Consider the following 22,141-nt stretch of genomic DNA (forward strand, 5'->3'; position numbering starts at 1 on the left):
TCATGTCTTTTCTCCTTAACCTTCCTCAGCTTCCAGTCTCATTCCCAACAGGAATGCCTTTGCTGATGCAGCTGTGCTTGGGTTCTGGCCTGAGTAGGAACCTGTATGCCCAGGAAGAGCTCATATGCCTCAACCGTTAGCAGCGTGAACACTGAAACCAGACCCTCAGCTTCTCTGCTTTCTTACTTTGTGCCTTCTAGAAGGTTGCTCAACCTCCCCGGGCTTCAGTGTTTCCCTTTGCAATGAGAGGAACCACAGCAGCTACTTAAAGCTGTTGAGAAAATTAAAGAAGTGGACAAGTGGAAAACCCTAACACTCTGCCCAGTTAATGCTAAGCGCACTGACGTAAACACATCTTCTCCTGCCTTGCTAAACAGTTGCACCTGGAAAGCACCATTGAGTGCCAGGACCTCTGAGATGCACGTGGATTAATTAGGAGGCAACAGGTTTCTGATGTTGCTTGCTCCGTGGGAGCTTCAAGCTCCCAAGACCTGGATGAGATTCATAAGCCAACCTTGAAATGAGCATTTGGGCTGCTTTAGGATAACATGAACTGACTCTCTGACTCCAAATGCAGGTGTTGCACACTTCTATGAGCTGGACACTCTCTTTTTCACTTTGCTCTATAGTCCCTGTGTCTGGGTTTTATTTCTTGCAGAGAGGGAGTTGTGACACCTGCCCCGTTGCGTTCACACAATGCTTGTGAGACTCCAGGGGAATATGTCAGTACGACTTTTGAAATGCTAGACACATCTGTGGTACCAATGTTCTAACCGTGACAAGTGTCACCTCTGTAGGTTGGTGGCCCTGTTGTCAGATGGCAATCCCCCCAGTACAGAGCGGCTGCAGATGAGAAGGATGACCTCGAGAATACAATCACTATGGCACCATCTGGCATCCTCTTTGCCTTTGATTTATCAGTGCACGCCTCTCCCTGTGCGATACCATAAAGGCGGGTCGGGTGACATCTTTACTGTCTGGCACAACGTGGAGCAGCGTGATCTCATGCATGCAAGGACAAGGTGTGGAGGCTCACCTCTGCCTCCCTCCACAGGTTTCCAGGCTGTGCCTGGTCACGGGTGCTATTCAGGAATCACTGGTCACTCTAGCTGTGCTGTGAAAGGCAGGGAATCAGTGGGAGCAGGAACAGGATAGCCGAAGTTGGGCCAGGTGGGATGGGTCTCCATAACCTCTCATTTCCCCCCGTTTCCAGTTTGCTCTGATGCCTGCCATCCCTGAAGTTTATAGGTATCATTACCTGTGAAAAATCTGTTCCATCTGAAGACAGCTCGAGTTGGGGATGGGTGGCAGATTGCAATTTAATGACCAGATTAAAATATGCTAAAGCAAACAAATAAATAAATAAAAAGCCCAGCAGCCCGGAGCTCCACAATTCATTCTGTGGGCAAGAGAGGCTGGGGCTCGAGGGACCGGCTCGTAATTCACCCCATCGGCAGGTTTAGTAGGCTGTTACTGTATGACCACAAGGGGAAACAACTCTCTGAGAAAGATTTACACTGACTGCCACTGGAGGCAGAAGGGCTAGGGACCAGGAGCTGAGGGCCTTGGGAAACAACAGGTCCTGGTGCTAACCATGGGGAACAACAGGTTCTAAACGGACCCATCCACCCACACTCCCTTCCTCTTCTGAGTTCTCCCTGACCCTGCCGTTGCTAACCAGGATTAAGTCGCTCCTCCCCGTGGCAAATGAACCCAAGGTCCCACTGTCACTTCTTAATATGGGGGCTCAGTTTTCTATTTCTGTATCTTAGCAGACTAGCCTCTTTCTAAGGGTAGAGAAAGTGCCCTCCTTTTGCTATCCCTAATTTCAGGTAAAATGTCACTAATCAATAAGCAAATGAATAAATGAGCCCTATAGGTCAGGATCTGCATGACTCATAGGGAGTCACAGCCTGTTGGGATCTAACAGGAATTGGTTCTAGGACCCAAGCAGACACCAAATCCAAGACTGTGTTGGAAAACAATGGTATAGTATTCTCATGTAGCCTGCATGTGTCTGACTGTACTTTCAATCATTTCTGGATAACTTATAACATTTACTACAAGGTAAAAGCTGCTTAACTGATGGTCATTTTTTAAAATTCTTTTAATTGTGTGTGTGTGTGTGTGTGTGTGGTGTCTGTCTGTCTTTTTGTGTGTGGGGGTACATGCATGCAGGTGTCTGTGGCGGTCAGAGGCATCGGAGCTGTAACTACAGGCGACTGTGAGGTGTCTCATGGGGTTGCTGGGAACTCTTCTGAAAGAGCGGTACTCACTTTTAACCTTGGAGTCATCTCTCCATTCCCAGTTTGGTTGTTATTAGTTGTTTTTTTTTTTGTTGTTGTTGTTTTGGGGGGGGAATACAGGCCAAAAGGTCTGTGTCTGTTCAAAATATAACCATTTATAAATACTTTTGATCCTTGTTCACAAGTGTTTAACACACAGGTGGGAAAAGCCAGCGGTGCTGTGGGCCAGCACTCTCAGGGAGCGGTGGCAGGGTGGAAGCCTGCAGATGTGACGGGTGAGCTGTGCTGAGGGCAGGTGCACCCATCACGTAGAGAAAGGGTGGGGAAATGGCATCAAGCTCCCCCACCCCTTGACTCTCTGACCTTTAACTTCTCTGAGGACTGTCTTTTGACATTACTGGCCAGCAGGTTCTACTCCCAGTTTCTCTTGCCGCTAACCATGCCCCCAGTGATTCTCAACTTAGCATTCTCTTTGTTATTCATTATTACATACTCAGTTAATTGGATAACTTGGGCTTCTGAAGTAGTTACTTAAGAAGACATTGCCGACCCTACTGACCAACTCAGTAGTCTTTATTATAGGTGCTATTAGGACCAGATCAACCTATGAATAGCCAGTAGATGTAACATAGATGTTGGAAGGACTGGGAAGTGTGTGTGTGTGTGCATATGTGTCTATGTGTGGACATGTGGACGTGTGTGTGTGTGTGTGTGTGTATGTCATGTGTGGACATGAGTGTGTGGGTGTGCATGCACAGGCATGGAGGCCATAGGTCAACGTCCCATGTCATTCTTCAGGCTGTTCTTTATCTGTGTTTTGAGACAGGGTCCCTCCCTGGCCTGGAATTAGGCTGGATGGCTAGTAAATCCCAGGGGATCTGCCTGTCTCCACTTCCCCAGTATTGAGATTACAAGTGCCCACCGTTGCTTTTTATAGAACTCCTGGAGCCCTTATGGCAAGCACGGTACCAATGGAGCTGTCTTCCCAGACCCAGCCTTCTTCACTGAGCCCATCCAACTGAGGCATCAGGAAAAGTTTGGTGGTTGGTGAAATGTTACAGCTCCACAGGGGTCTAGAAAGCTCCCCTCACCCTATTCTGTCACCCATAACCTTTGACCTTTGAGATATACACGGTGATGACTGAAACAGGTCTCCAGGTAGAGTGTAGCAAGGATGGGGCAGCTCTCCTCTAGGACCCGGCATGGCTGGGGCTTGCTGCTGTGCTGGAAGGAAGAGAAGGGTGAGGAGCTCTGAGGTCATCGCTCATCTCCAGCCTTTGGGGAAACTTAGTTTTCCATTCACATGCAGCAAATGATGCTCTTGCGCCACTAACAAATGTCAAGTGCTCTTCCTGGGACTTGGAGGGAGACAGAGCATTAGCAAAGGAGGAGCAATCCAGCGAAAAGGACAGGAGTTCTATTTAAGGACAGGGAAGCTAAGTAACAAATGTCACCCAGAGACACCAGGGAGATAGCTTTGCATCAACAACTATAACTGCAGAAGAAAAGAGAACATGCCTAGAGCAACCTGGGATAATCCTGGACTGGCTGCTTCCTGGAATATCCCACAATTGTGCCTCTCATGCTTCGGCATGACCCTTACCTCTCAGCACTGTGTTATCTATGGGCTATGGTGCTGGCGAGTCTAGTGTTGGGGACTTGTAGGGAGTTGGGTGAAGCCACATAGCATACCAGCATTGCCAATAAGAATACTGCAGCTCCAGCCCATGGTGGTTTGGCTTCTGCTATTTCTTTCCTTATTTATTCATTTGACGACCATGAACTCACTGCAGTGAGTGTGGGGGCTCCTCGTGCAGTCCCATCCCCTTTGAGGCTGTAATTGGGATAAAGTCTCATCTACCTTTTCGTTTCCGCTGAGGATAAGCAAAATGAGCTCGAGAAACTCTAGATTCACAAGGGAGGCAGATAGTAAACAGCTACAACGAAACCCATGAGCGTTATAAGAATGGGATCAGCGGAGCACTTTTGGGGCTTCTGGTTCCTGGGGCTCATCTGCTGCGTTGAGCAGGGATATCCGTGGAGGAGGCCATACAAGGAGATCCTCCTTCTGGGCTGAAGGAACCTGTACATTTCCCCCATCAAACCAAAGTGCTCTGTGTGTGTGTGTGCGCGCACACATATGTGTGAAGTCACGGGTCAACCTTGGGTGTTATTTCTCAGAAACTGTCTACCGTGTTTTTTGAAACAGCCTTTCATTGGCCTGAGTCTCATCAACCCAGTTGGGCAGGATGTCCAGTAAATGCCAGGGACCCACCTGTCTCCACTTCCCAGCATGGGGACTAGTCCCCACCACGGCTTTTTAAATGCAGCTTCCTAGATCAAGTTCATACATCACATGCTTGCTCAGCTGGGTCAGCTCCCCAGCTCCTGCAATGTACATGTTATGGTATCGGGATTTTTCTGCGGCCATGCCACGTCATCTTTGACCCCAAATCCTGTCATCACCTCCTCAGTGGCTCTTTATTTACAAACTTGCTTGCCTATGGCCTATGTACAGCAGTTGCTAAAGTCATACTCTGAAATGTGAGTCACATCATACCATCACTGCTCTGTTCCCACTGCCCCACGGCCTACAGGGTCACCTCCCCAGAAAGAGTCAATGTTCAGCTCAGGTCTTCCCTGCCAACCAGCATTCATTATCTGACCACAGCTCCCATCCTCATTACTTTTCTAGTGTCGTGACAAGAGACCACGACCAAGGGCATTTCAATACACACTTGGTCTTCCCTGCCCCTAAGAATTCACCAGGATTTTCAAGAGGAAATGAGATAAATAATTTTTTAATTTGTAATTTTGTGATCAAAATAGAAGCTGTGGGGAAGTCAAGGAGAAATGAGGCAAGATGTGCCAAGCCTCCAGAGAGATGACAGGTTGGGGATCTGTTAGCCGTTAGGCTAGAAGAATTGAAAAAAAAAAACAGAAGGAGAAAGAGGAGGGCAGAGGAGGAAGGGGGAGGAGGAATAGGAGGAACGTGGGGAGGAAGGGAAGAGGGAGAGGCGATAATCATAGCTAATATTTCTTTACAATGGAAGCTGGAAAGAGGAGGCTATTCTAATTGGTAATAGTTCAAGGATGACAATGTGTCGGTGAAATATATTGGAGGAATGACACTAATAAGGAACACATTTGTCACCTTTACTGTTTGATAGGTGTTGCTCTGAGTGCTTTTCATGTATTAACTCATTTAATCCTTCCAGGAGCCCTAGGAGGTAGCTACCGATTTTAACGATATCTCATTGCGAAGGCAATGGAGACACAGAGAGATTAAACAATCCATCAAAGGCTATATACCCTAGTGATAAAATGGGAAACACAAACAGGCTGAGTATCCCTTGTCTGATATACTCAGGATCAGCTGTATTTTTGTACTTTATAGTTTTTCAGATTTTGAAATACTTTATTTAGATATAATGACATACATTGGGAAGGAGATCAAACCCTACACATAATTTATTTACATATTAGATATACCATATACTCCTAGGCTATAAATAATTCTATATATATTTTTAGCGCTATATATTTTTTAGCCAGGTGTAGAGTTTTGCACTGTGGTATCATGTTGGTGCTCACAGTTCCCGTATCTTGGGGTACACTGGATTCCGGATCTTCAGGTTAGAGGTATTCCACATTTAGGGCAACTGAATTTCATTAGCGATTGCCTGAGTGGTGAATGACAGGACAGTGTTTTGTTCTAAGGAGGGAACTATCAACAGCCTACTAGGCACTTTTAGAATAGAGCTGGTCAGAAAAGACCCAGGCTGACTATAAGCTTGGCACTTTCAGCTTTGTACCTTCAACCTTTGCGTTAACCACCAGTGGTCTGGTATCTAGTCCCTCATGCCTATGTAACAAAACCTCAAAAAGCCCTAAATTGGGACTGAGCTGGTGAACATATCCATGCAGAGGGGAAGTGCACACTAACTCTTTGGGAACAGAATCTTCTGCTCTCAGGGCCCATCCATTTACCCTATGTACCTCTTTATCTGGTTGTCCGTTTATATCTTTCATAGCAAATGAGGACGCAGAAATGGAGTAGCTACCTGAGTCCTATAGTTGTTTTAGCAAATTATCCAACTTAAAAAGGGGATTGTAACCTACTTACAGCTCCGATCAGACTTGACGGGTGCACATACAACCTGATACAGGGGTGGTCTGTGATACTGAGCTTCATTGAGACCTAACCCTAGTCAGAATAACTACTGTCAATTTTGGCATGGGTTTTAAGATGGCTTCATGATGCTGGAGAAATGGTTGGCATGGAAAAGCTCTCATTTGGGTTCAGAAGCCATGTCGGGAAGGAGCCAGGTAACAGTAGTGGACACTGGGGTCAGCCTGATGCGGATGTTAGGCGCTCAGTGAGCAAACACCATGGAAACTGCACAGGAAGGAATCCAGAATGCACCACAGCAACAGATAGGGAGTTGATGGGGAGTAGAGTAAAAGATGTTCGCATGAGAGACTTGGGAAGGAGCCCTGGGTGCTACCAGAAAATGTGGGCACGCTGGAGAGGGGTAACCGAGGAAAAGCAGAGTCAAACACTTAAGGTTACTAGTGAACTCTATTATCACTGTCTCTGTGTGAAGGGAAATGGATGAGCCATGTGTTCTAAAGGTGGAAACCGAAGATGGGTCCTTTGGAGGGATCCTGATGGAGAAGAAGTGACGTCGGAGAGGCCTGCTGGGGTACAAGTGGCTGAGTCTGGGGGCGTTACTGACAGCATTGTGGAGTATGAGGAATCAGAGCTGTGCAAGACTCGTTTGATACAATGGAAACTTGGGACAGAGACAGAATTTGGGCGGGGAGATTTAAAATAAAGTTTAGGAAAATATGGCTGTCCAAGAGCAAAGAGAACGACCTCTACACAAGAGACAGAAGAGAAGGAAATGAGAAAGAAGGGAGCCAGAGTATTTTAAACATCTCCAGCTTGATTCAAAGGAGTTGGGGAAGACAAGGGAGGAATCATTAGGAGCAAAGGTCAGAACAGTTTCTGTGAACACGGGGCAGCCCCTGTCACTCAAGCTTAGGCCCACAGAGCTGAAGGAAGGTGGGGTCCTGCAGTGTCTGCAGAGCTTGGGCTCAGCAACTGGCAGCTGATTGTGCCTGAGACGGGGGGAATAGCAGAAGGGTCATAGGCTGGACCTCGCAGCCAAGGAAGAAGCAGAAATCACAGTGGTATAAGGACCTGAGATTGGGTGTGCGTGCAGCGCTTAACGGGAGATAGAAATGGGATGAAATTTTATATATGTATATGAATGTCTGGGAAGGAAGGGAGCCTCAAGTCAGCCTGTGGACTAGAGCGGACCCACTTTTCCATTTCTGAAACTTGCACAAAGCCATGAATATTTCAAAGGTCATTCTTGGAGAGAGGAGGCAACATGCATAGGTTGGGTTGTTTCCCTGAGGACATAGGAAGCAGAGTGAGATTAACCTCTTATTGGTGGCTTTTTCTCAACATGACAGTCGTTACCCAGCAACTGCTACTGCAAGATTAAATATTTTAACTCTTACCTTTTCTGTGTACTCTCTAGTTCCCTTGATTTCTCACCAAATTGTCAAAGCTCTGCTAATGTCATTCATCACCAGCCATCACACGACACTGGGTCCTGCCTACTTTGTTTTGCTACTGGTGTTTTCTCGGTATTGCAGATAAAGCTGGTCAAAGGATACAGCTCATATGTTCATATGTTTTGCAAGTTGTTCTCTAGGAAAAAAAAGTGGAATACTAGAGAGACTCGATGTTAGATGAACTGAGCTTTGGAGGGACCAGGACAGCTGTCTCATTCCAGCAGGTGAGGCCCCTACTGCCTCATTAAGGTGAAGGCTCTAGACCCCACTTGTGGCAGTGGAGGCTGTGAGTGCGCTTAGACATAATGAGCACAGCAGGAAGGCAGAGACGATGAGCTGTAGATTAACATCCTTTCGGATTTTAATTTATAAGAGGAGGAAGATTTTATTTTGAACTTTAATTTCTCTCTGGGTACTTATTAATGAAAGATTCATATCTGAATACATACCAGCGCTTGGGGCCTTTTATGTTATGAAGGAACGCATGTTGATAACTGCTGAGTTAGATCAGAAATTTGGCTGGATAGTGAGGGGTGGGGGAGTGACTTTGGCTTAGGGCACAGTAAAACCCAAAACATTAACGATTCGGCTACCTGGTCTACCCAAAGCCATCGGAATTACGCCTTGCCTGGGTCCCAGGAAGACAAAGACGATGGTTCTCCAAAGCATGTGGCCCTGGGCAGTGGTACTGCTGTCCCAGGGTTTTCTGACTTCTCTTCCTTCATCCTCCTCCCACCCAATGCTGGAGTCAGGAAGTCTATCTGAGGTGGGAAGCCACCCACTACCACCGGCTAGGCACAGCGGTCCCTGCTGCATTTTTTCTTTTTTTTAAAATTTATTTATTTATTAAAGATTTCTGTCTCTTCCCCGCCACCGCCTCCCATTTCCCTCCCCCTCCCCCAATTAAGTCCCCCCCCCCTTCTCAGCCTGCAGAGCAATCAGGGTTCCCTGCCCTGTGGGAAGTCCAAGGAACCCCCACCTCCATCCAGGTCTAAGGTGTGACCATCAAGATGAAAATGCATCCTAACTGGCTTTGTGGGAGCCTAGGCAGTTTGGATGCATTTTCATCTTGATGGTCACACTTTAGTTTCTTTGCAGGAATAACAGAGAAGCTCTTGCTACACAGCCTCCTTCCCTTCCCGATAGTTCCTCATAGGAGAAACACAGGCACAAACTTCTTGAGTTCACCCAGTGGGCAACTCCATAGAATGGAGTTCTTGTGCCATTTCTCAGAAAATGGCTCGAATATGGAAGGCAGGCTATACCTTCGCCACCAAACAGATATAATACGATATTTTCTGCATTTGATTTTCCAAAGTGGAAATTGGTAGAAATTTTCAAGGCTATGTAGGAATGTATGGATTGTGAGCGAGCAGATTTGATCTCACAATTTAGATTGGTTATGGTCTAAGTGATGCCCACCCTGGATGCTATGTTGGACTCCAGGCTTCCTTACGAGGTGAGGGCTTTGAGGAGAGGTTCAATCAAGAGGGAAGAAAATTTAAAATGATATTGTTGTTTTTATAGAAGAGACCCGGGGAATCCAAGACAGGCACTGTCCATAAGCAAACCACATGAGACTTCCAAGCTCCCACCTCCTTGCTCTTTCAGAACAATGAGCAATATGATTTCATTGTTAATTCTATTTGATTTCATTGTTTATAAATTATAGTATGGAAGATGCTTTGTTACAGCATGAATTAATTAGGGCCTAGACTACATTCTTTTAAGTTGACTGCTGACCACCAGCCGTGGATTCTTTGAGGCATCGATATGAACACAAAAGTGTGGCTTTGTGAAGGTGGGACAAGGCTGCTGTTGCTCTCAGTAGCTCCCTCTTCCTACTGATCACAAATTATGTGGTAAGGACCAAGTTTAGAAACAAATGAGAAGATATTAAAGAACAGTTTATCTTCCTCCTTTCCATTCACACATTTCCATAAAAAGGGTACTTCTATTTCTTCTCCCTTGAGAAGGCAATACTGGGTTGGATATCTCTCCATATGAGCTGCCCCTTTCTCAACCCTTTCCCACTGAGGCGTAATGTAGCCACGTCCAGAACGGCAGCTAACAGTACTTTCACTTGGAGTGTGTCCACTCAGTGACACCAACACGCGAGCTTGTCTTTTGTTTCCACTCTCGGTCACCTGGCCAGTCATTCAGAAAGTTATCACGTAGAATTACTGCCCGGAAGTGGCTGCCTAGCTAGGGAATAGTTTTCCAGGCTCCCACTATTATCCTTAGGCCTGACATTTGGAAATACAAATACAACTCTCGGTCAAGGTTTTCAAGAAGTGGGTAAGCCTTCTTCATGTCCCTTCCACCGGCTGGCTAAGTGTGGAAGATGACACACATGTAGTTGATGAGCCACAAAGAAGCTGGTCACCATATTGGGAGGAGGCCCTTTGACCAGAACACGTCTTCAAATTATTAAATAGCAGGAAAGCTATTTGATTTGTATGTAAGGCATTACACACTTCTGGTTTAGTCTTTCCAGTAGTTTTGCATGACTCCAGTGAATTCCAATGAATGTGCCATGTTGGTAGATAAGGCCCACACATTTCCAAATAATTGGAGAATCACTTAATCCATTTGTGCCTTTCACCTGTCAATGGGTTTCTATGCTGAAATTTGAAGGAAGTACCTGAAGCTTGGTGTGGCTTCTGGTAAAGTTTCCAAAATCACTAATGGCTAGCTTTATTCTTTCAAGGTCATTGACACTCAGCTTGTTCAATTGGAAAAAAAAAAAGAAAATTCAATTCCAACTGCTTCTCTCCTGGTCTAGTCTTTGTTAATTGGAATCATGATTGGGATGGGGGTGGGTATATGGTTGCTACCTCAGCTTTCACCTGTTCTCCTTGGGGACCTTGAAAATAGAGGCCTTGGAGCATGGAAATGGGAATGTAATGTTTGTTCAGCAGGGTGCTTTCGGAGGGACGAACTGTCAGTCAAGTCAGGCAATTAGATCTTTCTCACTCCAAAGACAGAAACATCATGTTGGAGGCAGAAGCATGGACTTACAGTGTGGATGCTAAAACACGTCCAATACTGACTGGCACATGGTAACCTAGCCAGGGTCCCAGTGGATACAAACTATCAGGCTGAATGCTTCAAATGGGACCGGAGACATAACCAGTTGCAGGTGAGCAGATTTCCTGGAGTGACATCTAGAATACTTTGGAGGGTCCAGAAGTATTACTTATAATCTAGATTCTTTCCCTTGAAGCATCTCTTGAGAATTGCAATTTCCCTTACGACCAGACCCTTCCAGAGAAGGCAAAGATAGCGCATTGGGCAAATAGTCACGACTTAGAAAACAGGTAAGTTACTCTGTCCTTCAGTAGAGTTGATTTTATTATGGCTTCTTCCCTCCCTCCTTCTCTCCATTGCTCCCTCCCTCCGTTTCTCCCTCCTTTCCCTCCCTCACTTTGTAAAGCTGATGGTCTAGACTAGAGCAACTATTTAGAGCACAAGCTACAGTAACCCAGGCCCATGTGGGAAAGAGAAGCTGCCAACACAGAAGAAGAAATCTACACAAAATACAAGTGTATGTATATATATTTTGCAACAAAAGAAACTATTTATTTGGAATCTGCATTACCAGTACAAATTAGGAGACTGTAAAACCTACATCGTGTTAGTATCATTAGAGAACACAAAAGTTCAGCTGGAATCAAAGGGGAAAGAAGCCTGTGCTCTCGCAGAAGCGGAAAAGCTTAAGCTTTTGGAACCAAAGTAGAGCAGAGCTTTGCAGGTTTATACTCTCAATAATGAGGCGGAGGGGGTAGGCGATAAAAATCAACAACCAAAGGGAAACACTTCAAAATGAAACCCACAAAGGGAAGAAGTCATAGAGAGAAAGAGGGGGAACATTCAATGTTTTATTTATTTTAACAAGAGGGGGAAAAAGTTTACAAAAAAAATAGGGGTTTCCAGAAAGCTTTGAGCTAGCCTGGAAACCACAAAGGTGATGTGAAGAGGTTGCCTTTCTCAGGGCAGAAACAAGAGCACAGCTGCCTACAGCACAGCTCCACGACTCGGAGGGGTTCTTTTCTTCTTCATGTATCTGGCTGGAATTCTATCTGCTTTCTGATCATCTGAATGTTTGAAGGAGCGATGTCCAAAACTGACCTTCTGTCCAACAACGTGGCTTTCTTTTTCCCTAGAACTAATACTAAATTTCTGAGGAAGCCTGCTTTGCAGTTTAAACAGACATCAGTCTAATCGGAGGTTAGTTACAGGGGCACCATCAGTGACTCAGAAACCAGCGTTTTAGCATTCAATCTGCAGTCTGGACTCCGACTTATCACTCGCCAACTCTGTACCCAGAATTGGCGAATGTGGATCCTGAGCCTGGGGTCTGCTTCCTGGCTCTACACTACTTGGTAATGGTACCCACCATGGCAGTGCCTCTGGTGAAGTTCTGCCAGGAGAAAAATCCTGTCTTGTAGGAAGCATTCCCCTGGACGATTGACGTTAATCAAGGAGAAAGAAAGCCATTCAGGGGAAAGAAAGACACTCAGAATCAACGAAGGCAAACCGTCTTTCCTTCTGGCTTAAGAATTTCCCTGGACAGACTCTGTGAGTTTTGAGAGAAGCACGTCTCTGTCTCATTATCTTGGGGACTACAGAGGCGCCACACATCCTGGACATGCAAGAAAGCAAGGGCGTGTGGCCCTGGGATCTACCACTGTTTCTGACATGGGCTGAAGCAAAGCAGAGCACGAAGCAGCCTCCCCTGCAGCGGCCCCTCGTCACATCACCTTGTGTACATACTTAAGGAATAAAACCAGCAAAGACCCACAACCCGAACAGTGAAAGAAAAGTACCCCCCCTGAAATAAACAAAACCAAAATAACAAGAAACAAAACTATTTTTTTTGTATTTTTAAGAGCAGGAATAAAGAAAGGAAAAAGAATTTATTTCTGGGTCTCAAAATTAATAAACATAATGAGTTAGGTTATACCTATTATGTCACTATTCCAACCTTATTTTTTTTCTTTTTTTCTTTTTTTTTTTTAGTTTACAAAATGAATTACGGTCACTTTTAAACATTGTGAAAGAAGAAATGGATGTACACAACTTGACACTTTTCTAGCATTCTTGAACTAATTCACAAATGCAAGAAAATAAAAAGAAAAATGGGGGGAAATGAGGAACATAGGTAGTTTGGTGTTAAAAACTAATGCAGGAATGATGTGTATTGTCACAGAAAGAAGGGGAACTTCCCCTTCCTGTTTTGCGTGCTATGAGGGTCATTTTTAAAATTTTTTATTATAAACACTATTAAATCCAGACCGCATTTTTGGTTTTTTTTTCTTTATCTGAATATACAAGAACATTCATTATCAAATGTTCGTCATCAATACTACAAAGAACAAGACACAAGTCGCAAGAAACGATGGAAAATGTTAATAAAGCTGAAAGAATTGTTGAGTTTTTTTTTTACTTTTTTTTCTTAAGTTTTTTTTTTTAAATTTGAGTTTCTGTAGTTTTATCTTTTTTTGGTATCGAAGTCAGGTTTTTCTGGGCAGAAAAATAAAGAGAAGGAAAGAGGTGAAGGTAGGTGTGAGAAAAGGCAACCAAAAATTAATAATAATAACAATAATAATAATACAGTACCACTACCATAGGGAAAGAAGTGGAAGGAAGGTGCCAGGAGGCTGAACTGCTGCCAAGGAGTCTGTTCTGCTCCAGTGGGAAGAGGAGAAAGAGGCAATCAAATATAACAACGGTGACACAACCAAGGCCACCGCCAGTCTCGGGAGAAAACTGCTGCTGGGGGAAATGGGGCACCCCCATTTGTACTTCGAATGTGAAGGCATCCTGGGGCACGGAATTTAGGGGTCCAGTTGGGTGTCTAGAGGCACACGCTTTCCACTCCTATCCTGAGGCTGCCAGCTTTCTCTAGCCTTGCTTGACAACAGAGACCTGGATGTTGGAGGTGACAGTAGGCATGGAGAACAGGCTACGGGCTAAGTGTTGGGCTTGGAGAAGGCCTGGTGAAGTGCTGCTGGGTGGGGCTGCTACTGCCTGGAGAGAAGCTGTCTGTGTGAAGGCAGCCCTGCTTTGGCATGTTCCACTCATCCCTTTCATGTGTTCAGGCCAGATCTGGAGTCATTCTTCTCACTTTGCTCCATGTTAAATGATGAGCTCCAGCCATGTTTGTATGAGTAGTTTCAATATATTCCTGCCTCAAAGACAAAGGCCACTGGTTCTCATCACTGTATAGACTGGGGATGACGTCCCTCCTAGGCACCCTTTTCTGAGCATGGCATGGGTTAGTTGACAGTCTTTCTAGTGACCTGGGTTGGCTAGACAGGTTTTCATTTGCCAAATAATTACTTTCTGCATCATCTTCAAATATCCATCCCCTCAGGTTTCCCTTTACGCAGGCCCTACTCCTCTAAACACAAACGAAGCAAGCTTCCTACCAGTCAGCGCAATGCCATGTGGCATGCGTGTGACTTTGTGGGCTGGTTTCGTAGCCTTCAAGTTCTTGTACTTCTTCCCAGAAGTCTCTGAAGCAGAGTGGCTGTGACAGGGACAGGCACTGGGAAGGCCACATATTAGATTCAACCAAGAGCTAATAAAATAAAGTTCTACCTGTCTAGGTTCGAATCTCTTCTCTATCCTAAGAAGACTAATAGACCCAAACCAAATCAGAGCAGAAAGTCTCTAAAGCAACGCGCTTTGTCGTTATGCTGAAGATAACAAGACCACGAGCAGAAATTAGAACAAGAAAACCGTGTCTTGTTCTGCCCTAGCCTGACACAGTTCATCACAGGGGCCTTGCTCTCCTTGACCATCAGACCTAGAGATTAAATATAAACAAAATCAGTCTCCTGGGCCTTTTAAAAGCCCCTTGGTAAGCCAAGCATAACAGTTCCCATTTTACAGATGATGAGCATGAGGCCCCAAAATTATCTGACCATGTGCCACTTAATCTACTGGCAAAGTTACCATCTTTAAGGCTGGAGGAGCTGACTGGGGAATTTAAGCTCAAGTCAAAAGCAAGACTACCTTTCTAGAAAATGTTATTCTCTTTCAATCCCGTGGTATTCAGATTACTGTGATTATTTCAACAGCAGCAGCAGCAACAACAACAAAAAAACCATCACTCCTACTCTATGATTGTTATGTCTTCAAATTAATCAGTAAAAAGTTCACCTGAACCACATACTATACCACTCTCTCCTTCAGAGGAAGAAGCCAAGAACAAGACCACACTGTACTATAATGTTTTGAAAAGATAATGTCATAAAAACACAGACAAAGCAGCCAAATCCATCATAGACATGGTGAGTCCTGTGTCTGGCTCCCTGAGAGCTCCAGAGGTGGTGGGAATGAAAACTGTTTACACTTGAACCCTGACCTGCACGCCAATAAACGCCTGTGCATTCCGCTGTGGTAAGTGCATACGGGCGGGTCCTAGAAGCCCCGGGCACATTATGCTTCTCTCTCAGGCTCACCGGTAAAGTAATATGATTGCTAATGTATACATTTGCACAGGATGAGATTGCCAGGAGATCAGTTGGAGGCATGTGCGTGAACACTGCCAGGGCCTTCTGGAGAGGAGGTCACTGATAAAAGGGAGTAGCATCCTGCCAAGCAAAGGTGTCAGGTTGTGTGTGGGTCCACCTGTGTGTTACGTATGTGACATATGTGTGCACGTGCCTAGGAAGGGACAGTGAAGCCTTTCAGGATGAGATGCCTTCACTCTTTACGGATGCAGCCATCGGGATAGCTTTCTCAGATCCGGCTTGTGTGAGGTTCGGAACATTGCTGCCCAAGTGTTGAATGGTTTCTACGGACTGTGCCTCTGAGACCAAGAACTGTTCCTAAGAAGATGGGAAAGCTGGTAGGAATCCTGTGTGTCCCCCCGCCCCCGGCTTCCTGCCTGGGATTCGATCTGATAGAGCTACACTGTGACATGTGGCACCTTAGAAGGCCAGCTATGGCAGTCCCCAGCAAATACCTGGGGCCAGAAAGAAGAGAAAGGAACTGGGATTGTTCCCAGAAAGAAGGGGCAAATGGAGACAGAGTGGCCTGGAATGAGTAGGGCAGTGTGGTGTATTCCTGCTAAGAGGTAGTGAGAATAACAAGAGAGACAGAAGGATTGCCTGTCAACATAGGGGTGAGGGCTCCGAGTGAGGTAAATTTGGCTCCTCAAACCACCAGCATGAAAACATACAAATACGTTTATTGTTTTCTTTGTAATTTGCTTGTTTTCTTTTTAAATTCCTCTAATTGTTGAAAATATCCTTCAGCGATATAATAGAGGGCAGGAACCCGGGGAGTCTAGAACAGAGGACAGGGCCAGGGCCAGGGAAGATGACAGAGACCAGTCTGAGAGCTGGAGGCAGGGGAAGGTGACTTCTACCCAGAAAAAAAAAAGGGAAGAGAGTATAAAGAAGTGTCCAGATTGGCTGAAATAGCATCCCAAAGAAGAGAAGAGAAGGAGACTCTTATTGTGTTTGCTGATTGCTTCGACCTCCAGTCTGACCGCTTCAGCGTTGGGAGAGAAACCCTCCCTCCTGCCCCTGCCCCAACTGCGGCACAGGGTCAGCCGGGATGCGATTGCTGGGAGATCAGTTGGAGGTGTCAGAGTGAACACTGCCAGGGCCTTCTGTAGGGGAGGTCACTGATGAAGGGGTAGTAGCGTCCTGCCAACCTCCATTAGCCTAGAAGGGAAAAAGGGAGAGAAGTCAGTCCTCTGTGATCAGGTGGCCGTTTTGAGCAGACAATGACAATGAGGCAACTTGCGGAAGGGACTGGCACCTGGCACATGGGGACACCCATAAAATGGGCACATAGCGTTGTGGATGATAATAGTCCCCCCACCCTCAGATAAGCTCTTCCTCCCAGTGAGCCTTTGAATCCGGTGCTGACACCTCCCACTTGTGTGATGTGTTTGTAGTTCTCCAAGAGTCTGCAGTTCGGTTCCAGCTATCTATGGAGAAACAACTGTCTTTTAGTCATGAGACCGGAGGGTTCTGTTTTGGTTCTCATCTTGGCAACAACGAGCCACTGATGAGAGTAAAGCTCCTAAACATGGCTGGCTTTGGTTCCCCTCTGAGGAATAAGAAGGATGGCCTAGATGCTTAAGTTCTTATTGGCTCTGTGTGTCCTGATGCCAGAGTCTAGAATCTCTTTGGTGCATGGTGATGAGTGGGTATAGTTCGTGTACTCAAGAAAGGAGCTGAGACAAGACGGTGGATGACCTATAATTCAAGACGGAGCCTAATCAACAGTGGAGCCTGTTGTTAAGAAGGTGAGGATTTCCATGAGGGCAATGTTTTGCTGGAGCATTGGGAACTAATGTACTTAGCAGGATATATTGTTATGAAGAGAGAAGGGGAAGACTGGAGCGGGAGGATTAAACTGGAAGCGGGATGGAGGAGAGGAGCAAGGGAGGGAATATGGGGAGGGACAAATAATATTAAGGGCCATTTGAGGGACCATATGAAAACTTGAAACTAAAGAAGCTTCCTAAATTATATAGTTTATGAAAGAAATATAAATGGAGTAATTATATACATACATGAAGAAATATAAATGGAGTCACCAAATAACGAGGGAGACAAGGCCCCAACTAGACATCTTATACCACCAAGGGAAACCTCCAGTGCCAGGAACAGATTACATCTACTTAAATCATTGGCCAAAAGGGCCCCACGGAAATCCCCCAAACATATCAGGCTGATGCCAAGGATACTGGTTGCTCTCCACAAACTGATGATAAGGTCCTGTAGATGAAGACGATGCTCATCTATCTCCTCAGACACCGAGACATTGAGTTGGTGTCTAACTGGAGGCTTCATTCCCACTGACTAGTATATGCAGAACAGGAAGGTACTCTGCATGTTACCAGAAGAGAAAGGTAATCATCCATCCAGCTAACCTGTGATCTACATTAGTGACCTGCCTGTAAGATACGCTGGTGCAATAGCAACACCAATGTGAGAGTAACCAATCACTCTGATGGGATTTAAGGCCTACTCCATGAGATGGAAGACATGATTGACCCTGCTGGGGTAGCCAAGAACCTGAGACTAGACAGGACAGGGAGAAACCAAATACTAAATACTTTTGCTAAAGAAACATAGCAACAGAATGATTTCTTATGACATTTTCCTATACCCATACATCAGGGCCTAGCTCATTCGTTATCAGAGAAGCTTCTTCTTGCAGTAGATGGAAACTAATGCATAGACCCCAAACTTGGACAGTGTACAGAGAGTGAGAGATTTTGGAACATTCAGTCTGAAATGGGATGTCTTCATCTACTCCTCCATGCCAAGGCTCACAGCCTGTGTGAAAGATGAGGCGGACAGATTGTAAACGCCAGATGTGGTGGATCACCAGGGGAGCAGTGTCCTCCAGACACAGCAGGACCGCTGTACATGTGAAAGCAGGTGGCAATACCCACAGGGCCTGGACAGGTTCAAGTCAGATGGGGTTCCTGCACTGCCAGGATGAAATAGATATGACTCCCCACCCCTAACCAAGAAGTTATCTGCAATTGATACCTACTTGCAAATGAAAAATTAGTCTTCTGCAATGGAGTCTCACTGGGCATATTAATCACACTTAAGGGTAGACTCCCTAAGCCCAACAGTAGAAGGTCCACACAAGAATAACTCAATGGTATTTTTGGAGAATTTTTGTCTTATATATCTCTGTTTGGGTTTTTAGTTGTTAATGTTCTTTTCTTGCATTTTGGTGTCTAATTTGTGTGTATTTGTGTGTGTGTGTGTGTGTGTGTGTGTGTGTGTGTGTGTGTGTGTGTGAGAGAGAGAGAGAGAGAGAGAGAGAGAGAGAGAGAGAGAGAGAGAGAGAGAGAGAGTTGGGTAGGTGGGAAGTGGCCAAGGAGTGGGAAAACATGATCAGAATATATTGCTCATTTTTTTTAATTTAAAAAAGAAGGAACAAGAAAGAGAAGAAGGTGAGTGCTTCCATGAGGGCAATACTGTGTCTTGTTGGAACATTGGGAATGGATATACTCTGCAGAGGAGACAAACTCTGAGGTGACCCTTGAGAAGGCTATTCGAGCCATTCATCATGGCCACCATTGTGGGAAGCACCAGAGTGACAGCAAAAATGAGGAACTGTAAGCCCAAGGGGGCCTTTGGTGGCCATTTGTACCAGGCACTTGGCTCCTTCTTAAGGAACTGTTCTGAAGGGTTTGTGGAGTGGACAGTCCTTTCACAAAATAGAACAGAAACAAGAAAGTTCAAGACTGACTTTTTCTATGACAGTTAATTCAGGATACGTGACTGATATCTATTTGAGGTCGTTGCACTAAAATGTGTCTCCTGCCCCAAACACTGTATTCTTGGAAGCAATTTACCTCAACCGTGGATAATAAGGTCAAATAGACCACGTCTTCCCCTGGTAAAAAGTCTCTATCATCTGTCCTTTTGCTTTATTCTTTGAAAACTCTGGAGTCGATGGGCAAACATTATCATTCACATCCGGGAGGGGGCACCGCTATAATGCTAGCAGCTCCATAGTAAGAAGAAGGCTGAATGTCTGCGAGCTCTTTATGAACAGGTGTCTGGTTTGATCTCTTTCACAAAGTGGCTAAGATGTGAGAAAAAGGCTTCCTGGTTCCTGACTGAGATGGAACGCAGATTTCTTAACTTGAAGTCAGCGTCTTCTCTGCCCTCTTTCCTCAGCTTGGCTTCCTTTGCCATTGGCTCACACAATGACGCTCCCCCACTTTCCCAGAAAAGCCAGATATTTCATTCAAAACAGCTTCTACCAGTCATTTCAGCAGAGGATAGGTTTTATCAAACCCTTAACAAGGGAAAGATGTGGATAGCAAGTGGTTTATCCCAGGCAGTAACAAGAAGAACACGCCTCCCCAACCTCAGGCCCATGAAAGACTGCTCTGAGCTCAAACCTCTAACCTCCTAATCTATCAATGGTTGCTCTCACTGCGGGAGGACCTCTCTCACGTGTGTGTGTGTGTGTGTTTGGGACAGTCCACTGAGAACAGTGAAGGTATAAGAATCCTGTCATAACATGAGGTCTTTTCATGTTCCAGGGGCAAAGACTTGACAGTAAAATCCATATTGGAAACAGAATAGATTCAGATTCCTAGCACAGGTTGTCATGGGGAGACAGTGCCTCTGCTTTTCCACCCAACTAAGGGCATATAAATTCTGGTGTCATTTGTGGCTGGCTGAGAATAGTGACTATACTTCCTTTTCTACAAGAAAATATTTTAATGCTATTCATCTTTTTTTTCCTTAAAAAAATAGGGTCTGCTTATCAATAATATTTAGAAAAGACAAGCTTAAAAGGCACAGTATTTAATACCCATAATCTACTACTCAGAGATAATTACTGTCAGCACTTTGATATCTGTCTAGCTTAATAATTTCATATGTGTATGCTTACTTGATATTTTGATAGATAGATAGATATAGACAGACAGACAGACAGACAGGTAGACTGACAGGCAGGTAGGCACAGAGGCAGGGAGACAGGCAAGGAAATGTGTTGTGGCATGCATGGGGAAGAAGGGGAGTAGGCAGGCCTTTATATGTGTGCTGGCTGAATAGTATGGGATCTTCGGTGAAAGTGATAAAAGATATTTAAGTACAACACCACCAGACAGAGTACAATGCTAGGAAAAAAGAAAAAAAAACCTTAAGATTGTATTGGCATGAGAAGGAAATCCCAGGAAAGCAATTAGCACTGCATCATGGCACGAGCCACAGGGCTGTGTGAGATGTCCATCACCATCTCACTTAACCGTGCTACAGCTCCATTAAAGCAGTCGAAGTGGGGCCCCTGCTGAAGTATTCAAGAGAGAATATTAACCGTACTGTGATTTGAAAGGAAGGGCTGGAATTCTGTATTGCTCAGAAATACTGAGAGATGTCTCTTTGAATTATCTCTTGGTTGGAGCATTTCAAAGAAACGAGATGCTTTTCTTAAAAATTCTACTTTCTCAGGCCAGTACTAGATGTAGGGGGTGGGGCAGTACGGGAAACTCAAAGATGATGAACAAGGATTAGTTCAACTAAACATCAAAACGAATATTTTAAATATGCCTGTTGGACCAGGGAAGGAAAATATATGAAATCTATACTCCAAATAAATAATACAATAAACCTTCTAGTTTTATAAAAACAAAACAAAACAAAACACAACTCCCTTTTCCATCTAGAAGCCCAAGAATGGACATACACATAGACATGTGCTTCTGAGATTTGGCAATCACCATTCCATATTAATCCCACGCCCATATTCCAGGAAAACCTTGTGACCTGAAACAAAACTGTGTAGCCGGTCACCTTTCCCAAGAATATACCAACTATGATCCCCTATTTCCTGCCAAATTTAGGAGACGGTAGCATGGGAGGTTCAAATCAGATAGGCTGCGGTGCCGTGGTACCTTGGTGTGGCGAGACCCAGGAGAATTCCCTCCTCTGTAAGTGCTTTGTACAGCATAGTAGAGTACTGCCTGCTGCTGTAGCCGCTGGAAACAGCTAGCTCAGAAGCGGCAGGCAAACCCGACTGCACCGTCTTTCCCGTAAATCACTGAGGCTGCTTCCGAGGTATCATTCCAGCTTTAACGTAAGACCTTCGGAGGCTGTGCCATCTTGGGAAACAGCTGACCTCGCTTACTGCCATGTTAACCCTCGGGAGCAATTCTCTCCCTCTTCCCTGACTGCGGGTGAATATTAAGCAGAAAGCTCTGCCTTTGTGTGTTTATTATCTGGGCGTAGTGAGAGGAAAGGATGCTCTCATTAGCAGCGGCACGAGGGAGGCAGGAACCAAGACTCTGTGTTTTCTCTGCTCCCGAGTTTCTCCCTTCACTGTCTGTCGCACACCATCCTTCATAATGGACACCACCCAGGGTTAACCTCAGAAAGCACCCGTGAGGATTTAGTCCTTTTCGGTTCTGAAAACGTTCCTCCTGAATCATCTCCACGTGGTGGAGAAGCAAGACCCAACCTCACTTTTAATGTCACCTGAGGACGCCTAAAGGTCACAGAAAAGGTTCCACCTAGAACCTTACAGAGGGGGAAATATAAGGTATAATACTGGAACTAAATGTAGCAGTTTCTCAAAGTGAGAAAAATTATAGATCTTCAAAACGCAAATGAAAGCTATTACCCAACCAAAGTGCTTGAAACAGAGTGAATCTACTATATGGCCCAATCTGATGAACCTGGCTCAGAATCTGACACACAACAGATTTTGCTAGAAGCATACTTATAGACCAAGCATGACTATCTGAAGAGAGAGAAAGAGAGAGGGATGAGCTCCCAAGTCAAGTCCAGGGC

At 45.2% G+C, this 22,141-nt stretch overlaps 1 protein-coding gene across 5 annotated transcripts in view; it reads right to left on the reverse strand.

Annotated features, from left to right (window-relative positions):
• Window positions 1–22,141, reverse strand: part of Pbx1 (PBX homeobox 1) — a 314,150-nt gene that overhangs the window by 19,140 nt on the left and 272,869 nt on the right. For 3 of the 5 annotated variants that reach the window (XM_075988520.1, XM_075988523.1, XM_075988522.1), the window contains one exon: window positions 15,955–16,519. The exons of the other annotated variants lie outside the window; for them this stretch is intronic. In XM_075988520.1, coding sequence (XP_075844635.1) covers window positions 16,427–16,519 — 93 coding nt within the window. In that variant the 3' untranslated portion in view covers window positions 15,955–16,426. Of the gene's footprint in view, window positions 1–15,954; window positions 16,520–22,141 lie in introns of those variants that run through there. 5 annotated transcript variants of the gene reach the window in all.

Source organism: Microtus pennsylvanicus, chromosome 10 (genome assembly GCF_037038515.1).
Source record: "Microtus pennsylvanicus isolate mMicPen1 chromosome 10, mMicPen1.hap1, whole genome shotgun sequence".
NCBI classification, from domain to species: domain Eukaryota; kingdom Metazoa; phylum Chordata; class Mammalia; order Rodentia; family Cricetidae; genus Microtus; species Microtus pennsylvanicus.